Source organism: Myxine glutinosa, chromosome 13 (genome assembly GCF_964187855.1).
Source record: "Myxine glutinosa chromosome 13, kmMyxGlut1.1, whole genome shotgun sequence".
Classification (NCBI taxonomy): Eukaryota; Metazoa; Chordata; class Myxini; order Myxiniformes; family Myxinidae; genus Myxine; species Myxine glutinosa.
The window spans coordinates 56,714,423-56,730,331 of record NC_136273.1 but is presented as its reverse complement, the minus strand read 5'-3'; the positions used below and the strand labels follow the sequence as shown (position 1 = coordinate 56,730,331).

The 15,909-nt window shown below is 46.4% G+C and overlaps 1 protein-coding gene across 7 annotated transcripts in view; it reads right to left on the bottom strand.

Annotated features, from left to right (window-relative positions):
• LOC137438952 (centrosome-associated protein 350) overlaps positions 1 to 13,734 on the bottom strand; it is a 143,759-nt gene extending 130,025 nt beyond the window's left edge. For 3 of the 7 annotated variants that reach the window (XM_068134452.2, XM_078767535.1, XM_078767538.1), the window contains exons 1-7: positions 13,472 to 13,716; positions 13,023 to 13,102; positions 9,536 to 9,599; positions 9,204 to 9,344; positions 7,714 to 7,974; positions 708 to 827; positions 368 to 535 (exon numbers count right to left, since the gene is read on the bottom strand). In XM_068134452.2, the coding sequence (XP_067990553.2) occupies positions 368 to 535; positions 708 to 827; positions 7,714 to 7,974; positions 9,204 to 9,344; positions 9,536 to 9,599; positions 13,023 to 13,094 (826 nt within the window). In that variant the 5' untranslated portion in view covers positions 13,095 to 13,102; positions 13,472 to 13,716. Of the gene's footprint in view, positions 1 to 367; positions 536 to 707; positions 828 to 7,713; positions 7,975 to 9,203; positions 9,345 to 9,535; positions 9,600 to 12,996; positions 13,103 to 13,471 lie in introns of all 7 variants that reach the window. The other 4 variants (XM_068134449.2, XM_078767537.1, XM_068134453.2 and 1 more) reach the window with 4 other exon arrangements.
• Positions 13,735 to 15,909: the final 2,175 nt, after the last annotated feature.

Sequence of the window (15,909 nt, the reverse complement as noted above, 5' to 3'; positions counted from 1 at the left end):
GAGGTGATGTGTTGGCATAATGTATGCTCATAGCATTGGGGTTGTGTCGTATTTAGGGTCAGAGTTGGTCTTTTTGTCAGCCACACAGACACGCATGCGCGGACACACACACACAAACGCACGGACACACAAACGCACGGACACACAAACGCACGGACACACACACAAACGCACCGACGGACACACAAACGCACGGACGGACACACAAACGCACGGACGGACACACAAACGCACGGACGGACACACAAACGCACGGACACACACACACACACACACACACACACACACACACACACACACACACACACACACACACACACACACACACACACACACACACACACACACACACACCTCTTGTTCCCACCTTTAGCTTGGGTAGTGACAACGGAGGCTATGGTGGTGGGTCCAGACCCACTGATCGTTGATCCTGATAGCTTGCACACCTTGCGTACTGGTTTTGTGCGAACCGGCTTTGTGCGAACCGGCTGTTGTCCTCGCTCGGAAAAGGTGCTGTCCACAGACCCAAGCATCACTGCGGATGGGAGGCCAAGGGGAAATCCATTACCTTAGATGGTATTGTTACACACAGTCTGCACTCATACAGACTACAAGAATAATTACTCATGCAATGACGTCATTTAAACAGATGCTAACAAAGACTTTTGGTTTTGGTGCAAGCTCAGTACCGAGAATGCACAAATTACCAGCATTCCCATGCTCCGGCTTCTTGCCTGCTGTGCAAGCAACATCCAGGTTTACAAAGTCCTTCTCACGGTAAACCTTTCCATCTGGTGCCTGGATCCGTGTCTCTACTGAGCTGAACCCTAGGAAAGTAGGAAGTCCACAGAAAGAGATGTCGCACAGCAATGGTCAAACTTGATTGTTAAATAAGTTGATCAGAGGGTTATAGGCTTGACTTTCCAACGATATATGTGTATCCATTTTAATAGTAGGTGTAGTACCACGCCATTGAAATACATGAGGTATGTATTATGACAGCAAAATAATTTAGCACTGTTTGTACACCCGTCCGTCCGTCTTGCTAACTCCTCCTGCACACAAAGGAGGTGACGTTTTCAGTCAGGAAGGATAGATTCACGGTAACATGCAGAAAATCACCAAACCGCCGGGTAGCTATGACCACCACGTGGTAAGAAGGTGCGGGAGCAGTATCATTTTTGGCCCCGCCAACAAAAATTCCCAAGCATCCGATCTAAAGCAAGGTTGAAAGGTGCGAAAAAGTTCCACCAGGAAACACACAATATCGTATTTTGAGTTGAGAAAAATCTTCTGCTTTGCCCCCTGTTTTTGCCCCATTTCCCCACCCCCCCCCCCCCGTTTTTTTGTTTTTGCCCTGTTTTTTGCCCCCTGACGCTAAGTCCGGAGATCTCGCGAGATCTTGGAGACAAAGACAACGGCAGGGATTTTCGAAGCTCCTCACGGTCTCCACGTTTCAAAGTTGTCTGTTCACAATTGTATTTTGTCGAAACTGTATTGATCTTTCGGCGTGTGAACTTGTAGTGTGCCCCTTGGAAGTTTCTCGGTGTTTATCTTTCAAAAATTAATCGTTTGTTTGCTGCGTCGCGAGCGAGGCCTTGCAGCCTCAGGCTTCCCCCGTCGAAGGTTGTTCCTTCCTTCGCTGTTTTGCTAGGTTTTTGATTTTCCCTTCTCCCCCAAACTTCACCAAACATCGACTCTTTGTCTAAAGTTGTAACCCCCCCCCTCCCCCCCCCCCCACTCCAAAAAAAAAGAAAAAATAAATACTTATTTCCCTTTCTCCTCGTGTGCTTTTGTTCCATCGTGCGCATCTGTCCATGTGCGCTGTCCCGCCCCGGCCCCATTACCCCCTTGCCTTCCACCTTTAACCCTGTTCAAGTGACTCGTGGTGTCCCTCTCGGCTCCCTCTCCCCGTTGGTATTTTTGTGAATATAAGATTGTTCTTCATGGTTCTGTTTAAATATGTTTAAACTTTCCCCTTCAGTGTTTTATTCAGTGGTTTATTACAACACACTGTTTATCTTCCTATTTAAAAGGCTCCTTTCAATTTCCTCTTCAACTCATTCCATTTCAAAAAAATATTCAATCTCTTATAATTCTTTCTCACTACATGCTCTAAATTCTCATTCATTCCACCCCTCCTCCATCGTTCTTAAACGGATCGCTAACTTGAAAATCACAACAAACCCAATTTGTTATAAATGTTCATCTTTCATGAATCATCCACTTTCTAACCGTCCCCCTTGCCCCTCCCCTCCAAATCTCCCCCCTTGCCCCTCCCCTCCAAATCTCCCCCCTTGCCCCTCCAAATCTCCCCCTTGCCCCTCCCCTCCTAAACTCCCCCCTTGCCCCTCCCCTCCTAAACTCCCCCTTGCCCCTCCCCTCCAAATCTCCCCCCTTGCCCCTCCCCTCCAAATCTCCCCCCCTTGCCCCTCCCCTCCTAAACTCCCCCCTTGCCCCTCTCCTCATAAACTCCCCCTTGCCCTTCCCCTCCTAAACTCCCCCCTTGCCCCTTCCATTGAAAACTCCCCCCCAACCCTTCCCCTTCAAATCTACCCCCCAACCATCCCTCCCAAATTCTCCCTCCTCCCACCTCCTTCTCAAAGCTGCCTCCTGCCCACTTCGTCTCCCTTCCATCTCATACCTCCACCTCCCTCAACCTTCGACCTTCCTCTGCCCCCCCTCAAACAACCCCTCACTGTGCCTCATCCCATCACCATCAAACCTTTCGTCCTCCTCATCCTTCCCTTTCTTGTAACTCTTCTGTAATCTTGTCACACTATCAACTGCTCTTCCTACCTCTCCCTCTCATCCTTCATCTGACCCTACCCCCCCCCCTTCCCTGTCCTGCACCCGATGCTCCCCCTCTCTCCTCATTAACGGTATGGACCTCAAACATCCGGGGCCTTCGGTCAAACCTGATTGATCTCTCCATTCAGGTTGCTTCTGACAATCCAGACTTGATCTGCTTAACAAAAACTTTCCTCCTCCAAGATGTCTCTGATTCCTTAATATCTCTTCCTGGTTAATCCCTCCTCCGGTATGATAGACCTGAGCCTCGTCCTGGTGGTGGGGTGGCTATCTTTATCAAAAACTCTCTTCCTCACTCTCCTTGCACTGCCCTCTCTCCACCCCACCCCCTGGAGTACCTCTGGCTACGGCCTCCTCTCCGCTCCCACCTTTTGTTCATATGTGTTCTGTACCGTCCTCCAAACAGTAATGACTCCATTTACATTTCGCTGTTGGACAACATGGACCAATTTCTATCAACTCATCCAAACTCTCTCTTCCTCATATGTGGCGACTTCAACTGTCATCATGCCAGCTGGCTGGGTGTGGGTTTATCTCTCACCAGCCATGGCACCTCAGCAAAGGACTTTTGCGACTCATTGGGTCTGACACAATCTGTCAATTTCCTGACCAGGATCTCAGTCAATGGAGTATCTTCTCTTCTGGACTTGGTTATGACTAACTTCCCTGCAAATGTCTGCTGCTTTTCTTCTGCTACAATCGGTTCTTCTGATCATGTGCTTGTTGAAGTGGACATCTCTCTGGCCATTCTCAGAGAGCCTCCTCAGCACCGACGAGTCTGGCATTTCACTCAGGCTGACTGGCACGGTCTGCAAGCAGCCATCAATCATCTGGACTGGGCTCCCATCTCTACTGCCTCTGACATAAATTCTTCCTGGGAATTCTTCCAAAGCAAACTGCTCTCTCTCATGCACAGATTTATCCCATCTCGTCTTCAGTTGTCTTACCCTTCCTCCCGTCCATGGTACACTGAATCTTGTGGTGAGGCAGTTGCCCTGAAACAACTTGCCTTTGCCTCTTGGAAGGCAAATCCAACTGAAGGCAATCTCAGTTCCTTCCACCAAGCTCGGAACAAGTGTGTGTCTACCCTCAGGAGTGCCAGGAACCACTATCTCTCCACACTCAAGATTGAACTCTCAAACCTGTCTCCTTCCTCCAAATCCTGGTGGCGTCTGGTCAAATCCGTTTCTGGTGTTTGTTCCCCCTCCATCCCCCCCCCCCCCCCCTTACCTCAAATGGCCACACAGTTGACACCGCACGTGACAAAGCCGAATGCCTCAACTCTGTGTTTGCCTCAAAATCTTGTGTCCCAAACCCATCTCTCTCTGTTCCCACCTTTCCCAGTCGAACCCAACTGCTCCTGGACTCTGTGTCCTTCTCTCCTGACAAGGTGGAGAAGTTTCTGTCAAACCTCGACTCTGATTCTGCAACTGGACCAGACGGCATCAGCCCACGGGTCCTAAAATCCTGCTCTGCCGCTCTATCTCACCCTCTCTCTGTTCTTTTCACCCTCTCATTTGCTCAAGGTCATCTGCCAGCATCTTGGAAATCGGCAAACATTACCGCTTTACACAAAAAAGGTGCAAAAACAGATCCTTGCAACGACAGACCAATCAGCCTGCTTCCAATTATCAGCAAAGTCATGGAATCCATCATTGCTTCGGATATCAAATCCTTCCTCTTCTCCAATGGCTTGATCTCTGATCATCAATTTGAATTCAGACCAGGTCATTCTACTCTGGACATGCTGCTTCTGCTGTCTCAACAATGGATGGAGGTCCTCAATGCCAAACAGGAAATCAGAGCTGTCTTACTTGACATATCACGTGCCTTCGATACGGTCTGGCACCCAGCTCTGCTCACCAAACTCTCCTCCTATGGTATCCATGGAAATCTCCACTCATGGCTTGCGGACTTCCTCTCTGGTCGAAGGCAACGTGTGGCCCTGAATGGATTTCTCTCATCTCCTCTTCCTGTTCTGGCTGGAGTTCCCCAAGGTAGTGTTCTGGGCCCTGTGCTATTTCTGGTCTTCATCAATGATCTCTCCGACTCTCTGGAAAATCCTCTCTATCTCTTTGCTGATGACTCCACTATCTGCCGCTCCATTCCTCATCCCTCAGATCGGCAGTCTGCAGCCTCCTCACTCTCTGCAGACCTGGAAAAAATCACAGACTGGTCAAACAAGTGGAACATGTCTTTCAATCCTGACAAATCGCACACTCTTACAATGTCTCTCCAAAAGGACCGACTGGAAAACCCTCCCATCTACTTTCTCAACAATCCTCTCCAAGAAGTTCTGTCGCTCAAGCTTTTGGGTCTCACTATCTGCAATGATCTTTCTTGGGAAAACCACATTTCCAAGCTGGCCTCCAAAGTCAGTCGCCAACTGGGCATCCTCCGTCGTGCGAAGTCCTTCCTTGGCACACCTGAGCTCCTCACCACATACAAGGCTTTCATCCACAGCTCAATGGAATACTGTTCCCCCCTCTGGGCTGGTGCTCCTGCCTCACACCTAGCTCGGCTTCACGCTGTTGAAACCAAAGCTTTCAGAATCATTGGAATCTCCTGCGATGAAGTTAACTCCGAGGGCCTTTCACTCACTCACCGCAGGCAGGTTGGTGGTCTTTCTGTCTTCTACCAACTCCTCTCCGGCCTTGCTCCCCCAGCTCTCTCTGTGCTCTGTCCGCCCAATATTCCTTCAGGTCACACAAGATATGCCTGCAACCCTCTTATGGTTAAACTGCCAAAATCTAGGCTCTCTGCTCACCTTCACTCTTTCATTCCCCTTTTCTCCCACCTCTGGAACAAACTCCCCCACTCCCTTCAATCCCACTCCTCCCTCCAGGTCTTTAAAACAGCTGTTCACCACCATCTCTTATCTTCCCCCATCCAAAACCTTGATCTTTTCTACCCCTGCTAATTCACCCCAATACACTTATTTTATTTTTTTTGGAATTTCCAACTTCTTTCCTGGAAGTCCTTGCAGTGTTCATATGTTTTATACCTCTCCCACCTCCCCCAAAGCCCTCCCCTCCCACATTTCTCCCGTTGTCCCTGCTCTCAAATGTTGTGTTTGTGTCCTTTCCCCTCTCTCCCCATCTTGTCTGCCGCTCCCCTTATTTTTTGTGTTTTTTTTGTGTCGGTTTGACTTTTTGTGTGATTTATGTTAGCTCTTTCACGAGCCTCAATCTTGTATACAAAAAAAAAAAAAAAAAGAAGTCCCCACAACCCCCTGGGCATGAACCGGGAGTCACATCCCAAAAACATCGTTAAATATTCCATGTGCCACCAATGATGATTGCATATTCAAAGTTTCATTAAAATGTTTCAAAGTGTGCATTTTACTGCATTTTTGGTATTCAACTTTTTTTAACTCCACCCCAAAGCCACAGGAGGTGGGGCAAAAATGATACTGCTCTCATGCCTTCTTGCATTGTGGTGATAATAACGACCAAGTTTGGTCCATTTCTGCACAACCTAGGAGGAGGAGATAGCGTTATGGACCTACAGACTGAGGGAAAGACAGAGACAGGCAGATACAATGAGAGACGGACAGATAGACAGATGGAGAGACGGACAGACAGGCAGAGGGAGAGACGGACAGACAGGCAGAGGGAGAGACGGACAGACAGGCAGAGGGAGAGACGGACAGACAGGCAGAGGGAGAGACGGACAGACAGGCAGAGGGAGAGACGGACAGACAGGCAGAGGGAGAGACGGACAGGCAGGCAGAGGGAGAGACGGACAGACAGGCAGAGGGAGAGACGGACAGAAAGGCAGAGGGAGAGACGGACAGAAAGGCAGAGGGAGACACGGACAGAAAGGCAGAGGGAGAGACGGACAGACAGGCAGAGGGAGAGACGGACAGACAGGCAGAGGGAGAGACGGACAGACAGGCAGAGGGAGAGACGGACAGACAGGCAGAGGGAGAGACGGACAGACAGGCAGAGGGAGAGACGGACAGACAGGCAGAGGGAGAGACGGACAGACAGGCAGAAGGAGAGACGGACAGACAGGCAGAGGGAGAGACGGACAGACAGGCAGAGGGAGAGATGGACAGACAGGCAGAGGGAGAGACGGACAGAAAGGCAGAGGGAGAGACGGACAGACAGGCAGAGGGTGAGACGGACAGACAGGCAGAGGGAGAGACGGACAGACAGGCAGAGGGAGAGACGGACAGACAGGCAGAGGGAGAGACGGACAGACAGGCAGAGGGAGAGACGGACAGAAAGGCAGAGGGAGAGACGGACAGAAAGGCAGAGGGAGAGACGGACAGACAGGCAGAGGGAGAGACGGACAGACAGGCAGAGGGAGAGACGGACAGACAGGCAGAGGGAGAGACGGACAGACAGGCAGAGGGAGAGACGGACAGACAGGCAGAGGGAGAGACGGACAGACAGGCAGAGGGAGAGACGGATAGACAGGCAGAGGGAGAGACGGACAGAAAGGCAGAGGGAGAGACGGACAGAAAGGCAGAGGGAGAGACGGACAGACAGGCAGAGGGAGAGACGGACAGACAGGCAGAGGGAGAGACGGACAGACAGGCAGAGGGAGAGACGGACAGACAGGCAGAGGGAAAGACGGACAGACAGGCAGAGGGAGAGACGGACAGACAGGCAGAGGGAGAGATGGACAGACAGGCAGAGGGAGAGACGGACAGACAGGCAGAGGGAGAGACGGACAGACAGGCAGAGGGAGAGATGTACAGACAGGCAGAGGGAGAGACGGACAGACAGAGGAAGAGGCAGATAGACAGAGAGAGAGACAGAGATGGACAGACAGGCAGAGGGAGAGACGGACAGAGAAACAGTGGGAGCTTATTGCAATATGTGTCCCCACTGTTTTGTTTTGTTTTAAGCGTGGGGATAAAAAACACAAGATTACAGTGTCAGTATTACTTACCTTTGTAAACAGGTGCCTTGGGTGCTGCAGCCACCTTCCGAATCTTTGGACTCACAATTATGCTGCTGCTGGGTTTAAGGTGGTCACTTGGCTCTTTGGTACTGCAAGGTCTTCTTTCTCCTTCCTCACCTCTCCTTTGTTCTCGATTCAGTTGCTGCTGCTGCTCCCTGATACGTTCCCTTAGGAGCTCCAAACGGTCGCGGCCTTTTGGCGTCGGGGTTCTCAGAGCAGCCAGCTTGGAGGGAGTGCTGTCAATGGGGACTGAACGCAAAATAAAGACGAGAACAAAGCTGATGGCGCACCATCACAAATCCCCAAGCTTCACACCAAAAGCAGCGTTAAAAGATGGCAAAAACTTCCACCAGGAATGACCCAAACACTGTATCAAATTTTGATTCAAATATTTTTTCCCCCTTTTGACCCGAGTGACCCTATGTCCCCATGCCCTGAGGCATGAACTGGGGGCCAAATCCCAAAAAAGTATTAACCCCAATGTTGATTGCATATACAAAGTTTCATTTTAAAAAGTTTTAAAATGTTCCCGTAATTGTATTTTTGGTACATGACCATTTGACCCCTTTCCAGGGGGTGGAGCCAAAAATGATACTGCTCTTGCACCTTCCTGTCATGTGATGATCTGAACTACCAAGTTTGGTGAATTTCTGCCCAACCGTTTAGGAGGAGATAGTGTGACGGACAGACATTTAAATAAAAAGATTATTTTAAAGAGCATTAAAAACAAAATGCAGAATTTCAGTGCTGCTCTAGCAGTCTTATACACCACCCTTACACACTGTAATAAGATGACATTGCGTCACAGTTTAGGAGATAAAGGCTTTATTGATCACCATAGAACAAACGTCAATCGGCAATGACATAAAGCCATATTGGTGGCGTCTTATTCACCCCGATACTGCGCGCTCTCATGCTATATATCGATATACAGCACAGTTCTTGGAAGTATTATGAAGGCGATTTTTGGTCTAGTGTACAAGTACATCATTCAATTTATATAGAAGTTTAAAGGTGTCTTAAGAAAATAAACTCTGGGTTTTACCACCATTTCATGTAGTGCCTATTACATCACCCTATCTAACACATCACATTAGTTATTCGTGCCTGTTGTATAATGTATATGTCATTTATGATGTCCTTTAAAATTTCCTGTTTGGAATGATTTTAAATTTTGTTTCACTGCCAGGCAGGCAGACAAAGTAAAAAATATTATTTAACTCCTCTCTGCACTTGTGTGGTCAGGACAAATTCAGAGCCAAAGTACAGTAAAACGGCAAACTTGCCTACTTATTAATGTTCCGATTTGTGTTTAAAATGCAACATTCAATTTGAAATAGGTTGTTCCTCGATCATAAACCGATAACACAGACAGATAGACAGACATGAATATCGATGTACATGAACCGATTGCTTAACCCCGCTTTTCCCTTTGCGTGTGCAGGGTAAAAATATACCCATACTCCCTCAAGACTGACCATTTATTTCTTCAAGAGAAACCGAGAGTGAGGGATCAGGGCAGATTCTACTGGCAAAAATGTGGCCTTCAGTGGTCAAATCAGACAAGTCCAAAGCAGCGTCGCTTTGCTCCCCACATCCAGTGTGCAACGGTAGACCATCTATTGCAGACACAATTAATGCTCGATGGGAAAATGGAGTGAGAAATAAGAATACAAAAAAGTAGTAAAAAGTAGTAAGAATACAAAAAAAAAGCAACAACAACGTTCCGTTCCCCAAAATTCACAAGTATTCCCTCGTCGAAGCGGTACAGGCTCGATAAGCACAGGAATGCATCTCGTATTATACTTACTCCAAGCGTTCATTTTCTGATGGATTTGGTTTTCACGCAGACAACTTTCCACCATTTCAGGCTGCTGCACACACCACAAACGAATGTTATGTGGGCAAAGATAAAATAGATTTTTATTCCCATGCTTTTTGAAAAAAACTGGTGGATATTGTAAACGGCTCCATCCATCTCTATCTGATACGTTATCTACTCCTACACAGTTGTGTGGAACAAACTCGATAGTTATGGTGAACAAATGGCACGGAGGTGCAATAGCAGTATCATTTTTGGCCCTGTCCCCCTGGGGCAAAGTCAAAAGGTCAAGTACCAAAAAATGCAATCACAGGCATGGGATTCATGGCATCCAATCATCCCACGGGATTGGCTTAGCGGTTAGGGTGCCGGCTTGAGATCCTAGGATCCTGGGTTCGAATCCCGGTCGATCTCTGAATTAACGCCAGGGGGGTTGACTCAGCCTGTCATCCTTCCGAGGTCGGCAAATTGAGTACCAGCTTGCTGGGATGAATGATCACGGTGTGTACCCCGGTTAGAATAGGTACACCGTATCCCTGCGCATCGTAAGAGCGTGACCAAGGGTTGGCGTCAGGAAGGGCATCCGGCCATAAAAACATTGCCTCAAACAGGGAACCATGATTGTCATGGGGCTCGCAAGGCCAACCCCCGCTCAAACGGGGAAAAATGGCCTTTTAAAACGATCATTCATTCATTCATTCATTCAGGCACATTTTAAAAATGAATCTTGGTATATGCAATCAACATTGGAGAATACACAAAATATGTACCGACTTTTTGGATTTTAACATGTTCATGCTCCAGAGGGTAGGAACCTATGGGATTACAGGTGTCAAAACGGAATTGAAATTTTAACCCAAAATTTGATATTCAGTCATTCCTGTTGGAACCTTTTGCAATCTTTCAACTTTGCTTTAAGTGGGAATTGTGGAGATCTCTGATGGCTCGCCAATAACCTCTCTCTGATTAAATTTGCATACCGCTGAAAGGAAGTCATGGGGCTTCAGTCCTTCCAATTGGCCTATGAACCAAATGAGGTAATGACGTCGTAAGATAAACAACTAGAATTATAATGGTGGCTATAATGCAAATGGTACTCGTCATGTACACAACATATCCTTTTTCAACTTGGTACACACACAGTATTACCGAAGGTGTTGGGACAGTAAACAAATATGCAAGGTTGTCAATTCACAACTGGATTAACAACCAGATAAGAGCAGACAAACATTGACTTTCTTGAATATGAGGATTTAGTACCACATTATATTAATTCACAACTGTCAATTTGATTGCAAATGTGCTGTCACCGTCACTCAAGCAAATTGCACTGTGATTACTTTGGGAAATCAAATTATTATTTCCTTGAACATATGGAAGAAGAAGTGATAGAAGTTTCATGGAAGAAGTTTCGGGAACTGAGTGGCGTGCTGATGAGGAGGGGAGTGTCGTTGAAGCTGAAGGGAAAGGTGTATGCTGCATGTGTGAGAAGTGTTATGATTTATGGGAGTGAGACATGGGTAATGATAATGAACGTAGAGCAGCAACGAAGGCTGGAAAGGGTGGAAATGCGAATGGTTCGACGGATGTGCGGAGTATCGTTGAGAGAGAGGAAGACAAATGATGAATTGCGAAAGATGATGGGAATGGAGCCTGTGATTGATGCTGTGAAGAGGAACAGCTTGAGATGGTTTGGTCATGTGTTGAGGAAGGATGAAAGTGACTGGTTGAGAAGAGTGATGGAAATGAATATAGAAGGAAGTAGAGGACGGGGAAGACCAAGAAAGACTTGGCTAAAGATGGTGGAAGAAGAAATGCGGGCAAGGGGATTAACAAGGGGAGATGCAGAAAATAGGGCAAAATGGAGAAGATTGTCATGGGGACCGGACCGCAAGGCTAACCCCCGCTCTAGCAGGGAAAATGGCCTTAAAATGCATGTTGTTGTTGTTGTTGTCTTGAACACATGGAAATTAATTAGATTGACTTTTAACAAAGTCATTGAGCTTAGGAAATGAAGGAGGCATCTCGTGGGTATTTACGTCCACCAACGAAGGTGGACATATACACCTGTTATACATTATAGCCCACTAAATTAATACTAATACTAAATAATATTAATAATAAATAAATGATAATTAAATAATAATTAAGACTAAATAATACTAACTAACCTAAATTGTATTAATTATAAAGATGTTATATTGTTATATATTACCTGTTATAGATTCAGGATACACCTGTTTTTGTCTGTCTGCAGGATATCTCAAAAAGTTATGGTGGATCCGGAGGGAAACTTGTTGGACAGTTGGGTATTTGACAAGGAAGAGTGGATTCGATTTTGGTGAAGATCCAGATCCAGAAATTTTAATTTTTTAAATGGGATTTCATCATTGAGAGATGGGGCCAAAACGATATACTGTATACGTTGTGGACAAATTATGACAACACATGGTGGACTGGTTGGATAGGTTAAGCGACAACAAGCCAATTTGATTTTAGTTCAAGTCCGGATGCAGATCCAGCCTATCAGTGGGATACAAATTGTAAACTGTACAGCCTGATGGAGGTATGCGCTCTAACGAGTGTCGTTCTAGTTTTCTGTACTTTACGTTCACAACCATCTTGACCGATCACGTAGTTCAGGTTGGTTGTCAGGAAAAGCTGAACACTGTGAAAGAGCACCTTGAATGAATGAATGATTGTTTTAAGGCCATTTTCCCCGCTAGAGCAGGGGTTAGCCTTGCGGGCCCCATGACAATCATGGTTCCCTGTTTGAGGCAGTGTTTTTATGGCCGGATGCCCTTCCTGACACCAACCCTTGGTCACGCTCTTACGATGCGCAGGGATACAGTGTACCTATTCTAAATCGGGGTACACACCGTGATCATTCATCCCAGCAAGCTGGTACTCAATTTGCCGACCTCGGAAGGATGACAGGCTGAGTCAACCCCCCTGGCGTTAATTCAGCGATCGACCGGGATTCGAACCCAGGATCCCAAGCCGGCACCCTAACCGCTAAGCCAACACCAGGCACCTTACCAAACCAAACACCAAACACCTTACCAAAGCTGAATATCAAAATTCCTTGCTGCAAACATATTGCGGCGTAATCAAGTATGGGGTATCGAATCGGCTCGTTCTTGTCGCCTAACCAACTCATCCACCTCGTTTTGTCATTACTCGTGTGAAACGTTTTCAGATATCGTGCTATATATCGTTCTAGTCCCATCTCTTACGGGGGAAGAATCATTTAAAAAATTCTCGGATCCAGATCCATCAATTCTTCCTCGTCACACACCCAACCTCTCAACCAAGTTTCATCTGAATCCGTCCACAATTTTTTGAGATATCCTTCTCGTACACAGACAGGGGTGAAAACACAACCTGCGTCCACCTCAAGTGGCAGAGGTAATAACGAAAACAGAGAGCGTCTCCACTGGAACCCTTACCACGATCACATCACCACCGTCCTCACCACACACCGGATTTTGGAACTTTGGGGCCTCTGGTAACCTTCACACGAGGATCGGCTTTTTCTAGCCAACATGATTATCCCTGTAAACAAAGAGAGGGTAGGTAGGTAGCCAAGGAAGGTCAAAGCAGATTAAGAATGACACAATTGGCGCACACACAAGCACCGGGAATAGAGATGATCTGAAAATTGTAAAATCAACGTGAACTATATTAATTATTATAATTGCGTGTTCCATACTATTTATATATTAATGACCATATTGTCATATTGATATTACCTCCATGGTATAAACACCATGGTATATTACCTCCATGGTCACTTGCTATAAACCGAGAAAACGTCAAAAAAAACCAAAACATTATTTTCACGTTTCCAACATGAGGTGCTTTCAATGCCGCGGAGGAACGATTAGACATGAGGAAGAAGAAACCTCAGGGTAAACAACGTACCTAAGGCAACCAACCACACGGAGCTTCAGTCTCTCATCGTGGTTTTATGCATCCTTCCAAACAGCAGAATCGCGATCATCACCATTTCCTTTCCAATGCTTACATTACTGTAATAGTGACTTCCAATCGTTATTGAAAAATAAAAGTAGCCGTGATGCCTCGAGAAGGAAGGAAGGAAGGGCTATCGTCGCGACGGGAGGCCTACGACAGGGTACAACTGCCTGGGTACCACCACTCCACCGGCACCAAACAACCCGGAAACCTAAATTTTAATCTCTCACAGATTATGGTTTAGATCATCCTCCTTTTTAGTCTTATGATGACAATATTCAAATGCAACTTGAATATCTTCGGTGAAAAAATATGGCTTAAACAAGAAAGGATATCATTCTATTCTGTGGTTATACACCGTTCAAACCTCTCTGCCTAATACGTCAACAAAGCACCAGAACATTTGAAAGTTGTTTTTATTTTTAAATAAAAAAAATGTAAAGAAGCGTAACACTAACACTTGCTTTTTAAATGAGGAAAAGTATGGAATGTTTCAAATATCACATCCCAAAATGGCCGCTCTTCCGTTTATAAACGTTAATACGTGTCCGATATGTTTGTGTTCCGAAATTGCTTCCGAACGAGGTCGCTCTTCCTTTGCAGTGAATTGCTTTTTATCACCTTAAAATCGAAGGGAAAACTTTACTGAATCATCGTTCAATCTGTCCTCAGCAGCCTCTGGCTGCTTCCTTTCACGCATGCGTGCCAGACATGTTCCTGCGCATTCGCACACTCATCTCCACCCATTGTATTATACTAGGGCATGCCCGTACTATATATACTAGGGCATGCCCGTACTATATATATGCCCGTACTATATATCTATCTAAAATTATATCCCCCCCCTCTATTTACATGAAATGGTTTGGTCCATTCGCAACGCCAAAGCGAACGGCGAACGGCTTGCGAGTACAGTGACAATCCCCCCCCTCTATTTACATGAATGGTTTGGTCCATTCGCAACGACCACAGAACCCCCCCCTCTATTTACATGAAATGGTTCGGTCCAAAGCGAACGGCTTCCGGAGTTTGGTAAAGAAATCGCCATCGCGTACACAAACGCGCAGGAAAGCGAATGAATCGCAAATTCGTTTTTATTAGTTTTAAAACATCGTTTAACGCCAACATAGCGCCAACATAGTTTGCAAACGTGAAATAAATGAATACGCTCTCAAATGTGCCATCCGAGGCAGAGTGTGTCCGCCACGTTCGGCACACGCGCTAGTTCGCTGCTCTCTGATTGGTTGAATCGTTTTTTGGACATCGCTCGGTAAGTAATTGTCCGATTAATATGAAACCTTGAAAAGGCACATCCTCGGGTCCCCAGCAATATACCTGGCAAGTTAAAAGTATATCGGACCCGTGGTTGTCGAGAAACAGCGGTCACAGACAAACAAACACACAGACAGACACACACACACACAGAGATTACTGGAATTATAGATAGATATCTAAAAGTATATCCCCCCCCCCCCCCCCCTCTATTTACATGCAATGGTTTGGTCCAAAGCTAACGGCTTGCGAGTACGGTGACAATCCCCCCCCTCTATTTACATGAAATGGTTTGGTCCAAAGCTAACGGCTAGCGGAGTTTGGTAAAGAAATCGCCATAGCGTGCACAAATGCGCAGGAAAGCGAAAGAATCGCAAATTAGTTTTAATTAGTTTTAAAACATAGTTTAACGCCAACATAGCGGCAACATCGTTTGCCAACGTGAAATAAATGAATACGCTCTCAAATGTGCCAAAAAAAAAAAAAAACGCTACCCGTACGCTCTACCCCGCCCGTACGCCCGTAAACAAAAAAAACAACGCTCTTCGCTTCCGCCCTTCGCTCTGACTGAATTGGGAGAAATAATGCGCATAAGAAATCGAGAAATTATTATTTTCTCCGGAAGAAATCGAATTACGTACCGTAATGGCGCACGCGCTGGGCTCAGCTTCAGCTCGCTCTCACATTGGCCACGCCTACGCAATAACGCGTTCTGTGATTGGATGCCGGAAGTGCAGTCCTCACTGTCCGGAAGGTCGTATATCGCAGTTACGATGAATCGCAAATTAGTTTTTATTAGTTTTAAAACATAGTTTAACGGCAACATAGTTTGCAAACGTGAAATAAATGAATACGCTCTCAAATGTGCCATCCGAGGCAGAGTGTGTCCGCCACGTTCGGCACACGCGATAGCTCGCTGCTCTCTGATTGGTTGAATCGTTTTTTGGACATAGCTCGGTAAGTAATTGTCCGATTAATATGAAACCTTGAAAAGGCACATCCTCGGGTCCCCAGCAATATACCTGGCAAGTTTCAAGTATATCGGACCGGTAGTTGTCGAGAAACAGCGGTCACAGACATACAAACAAACAAACAAACGTACAAACAAACATACA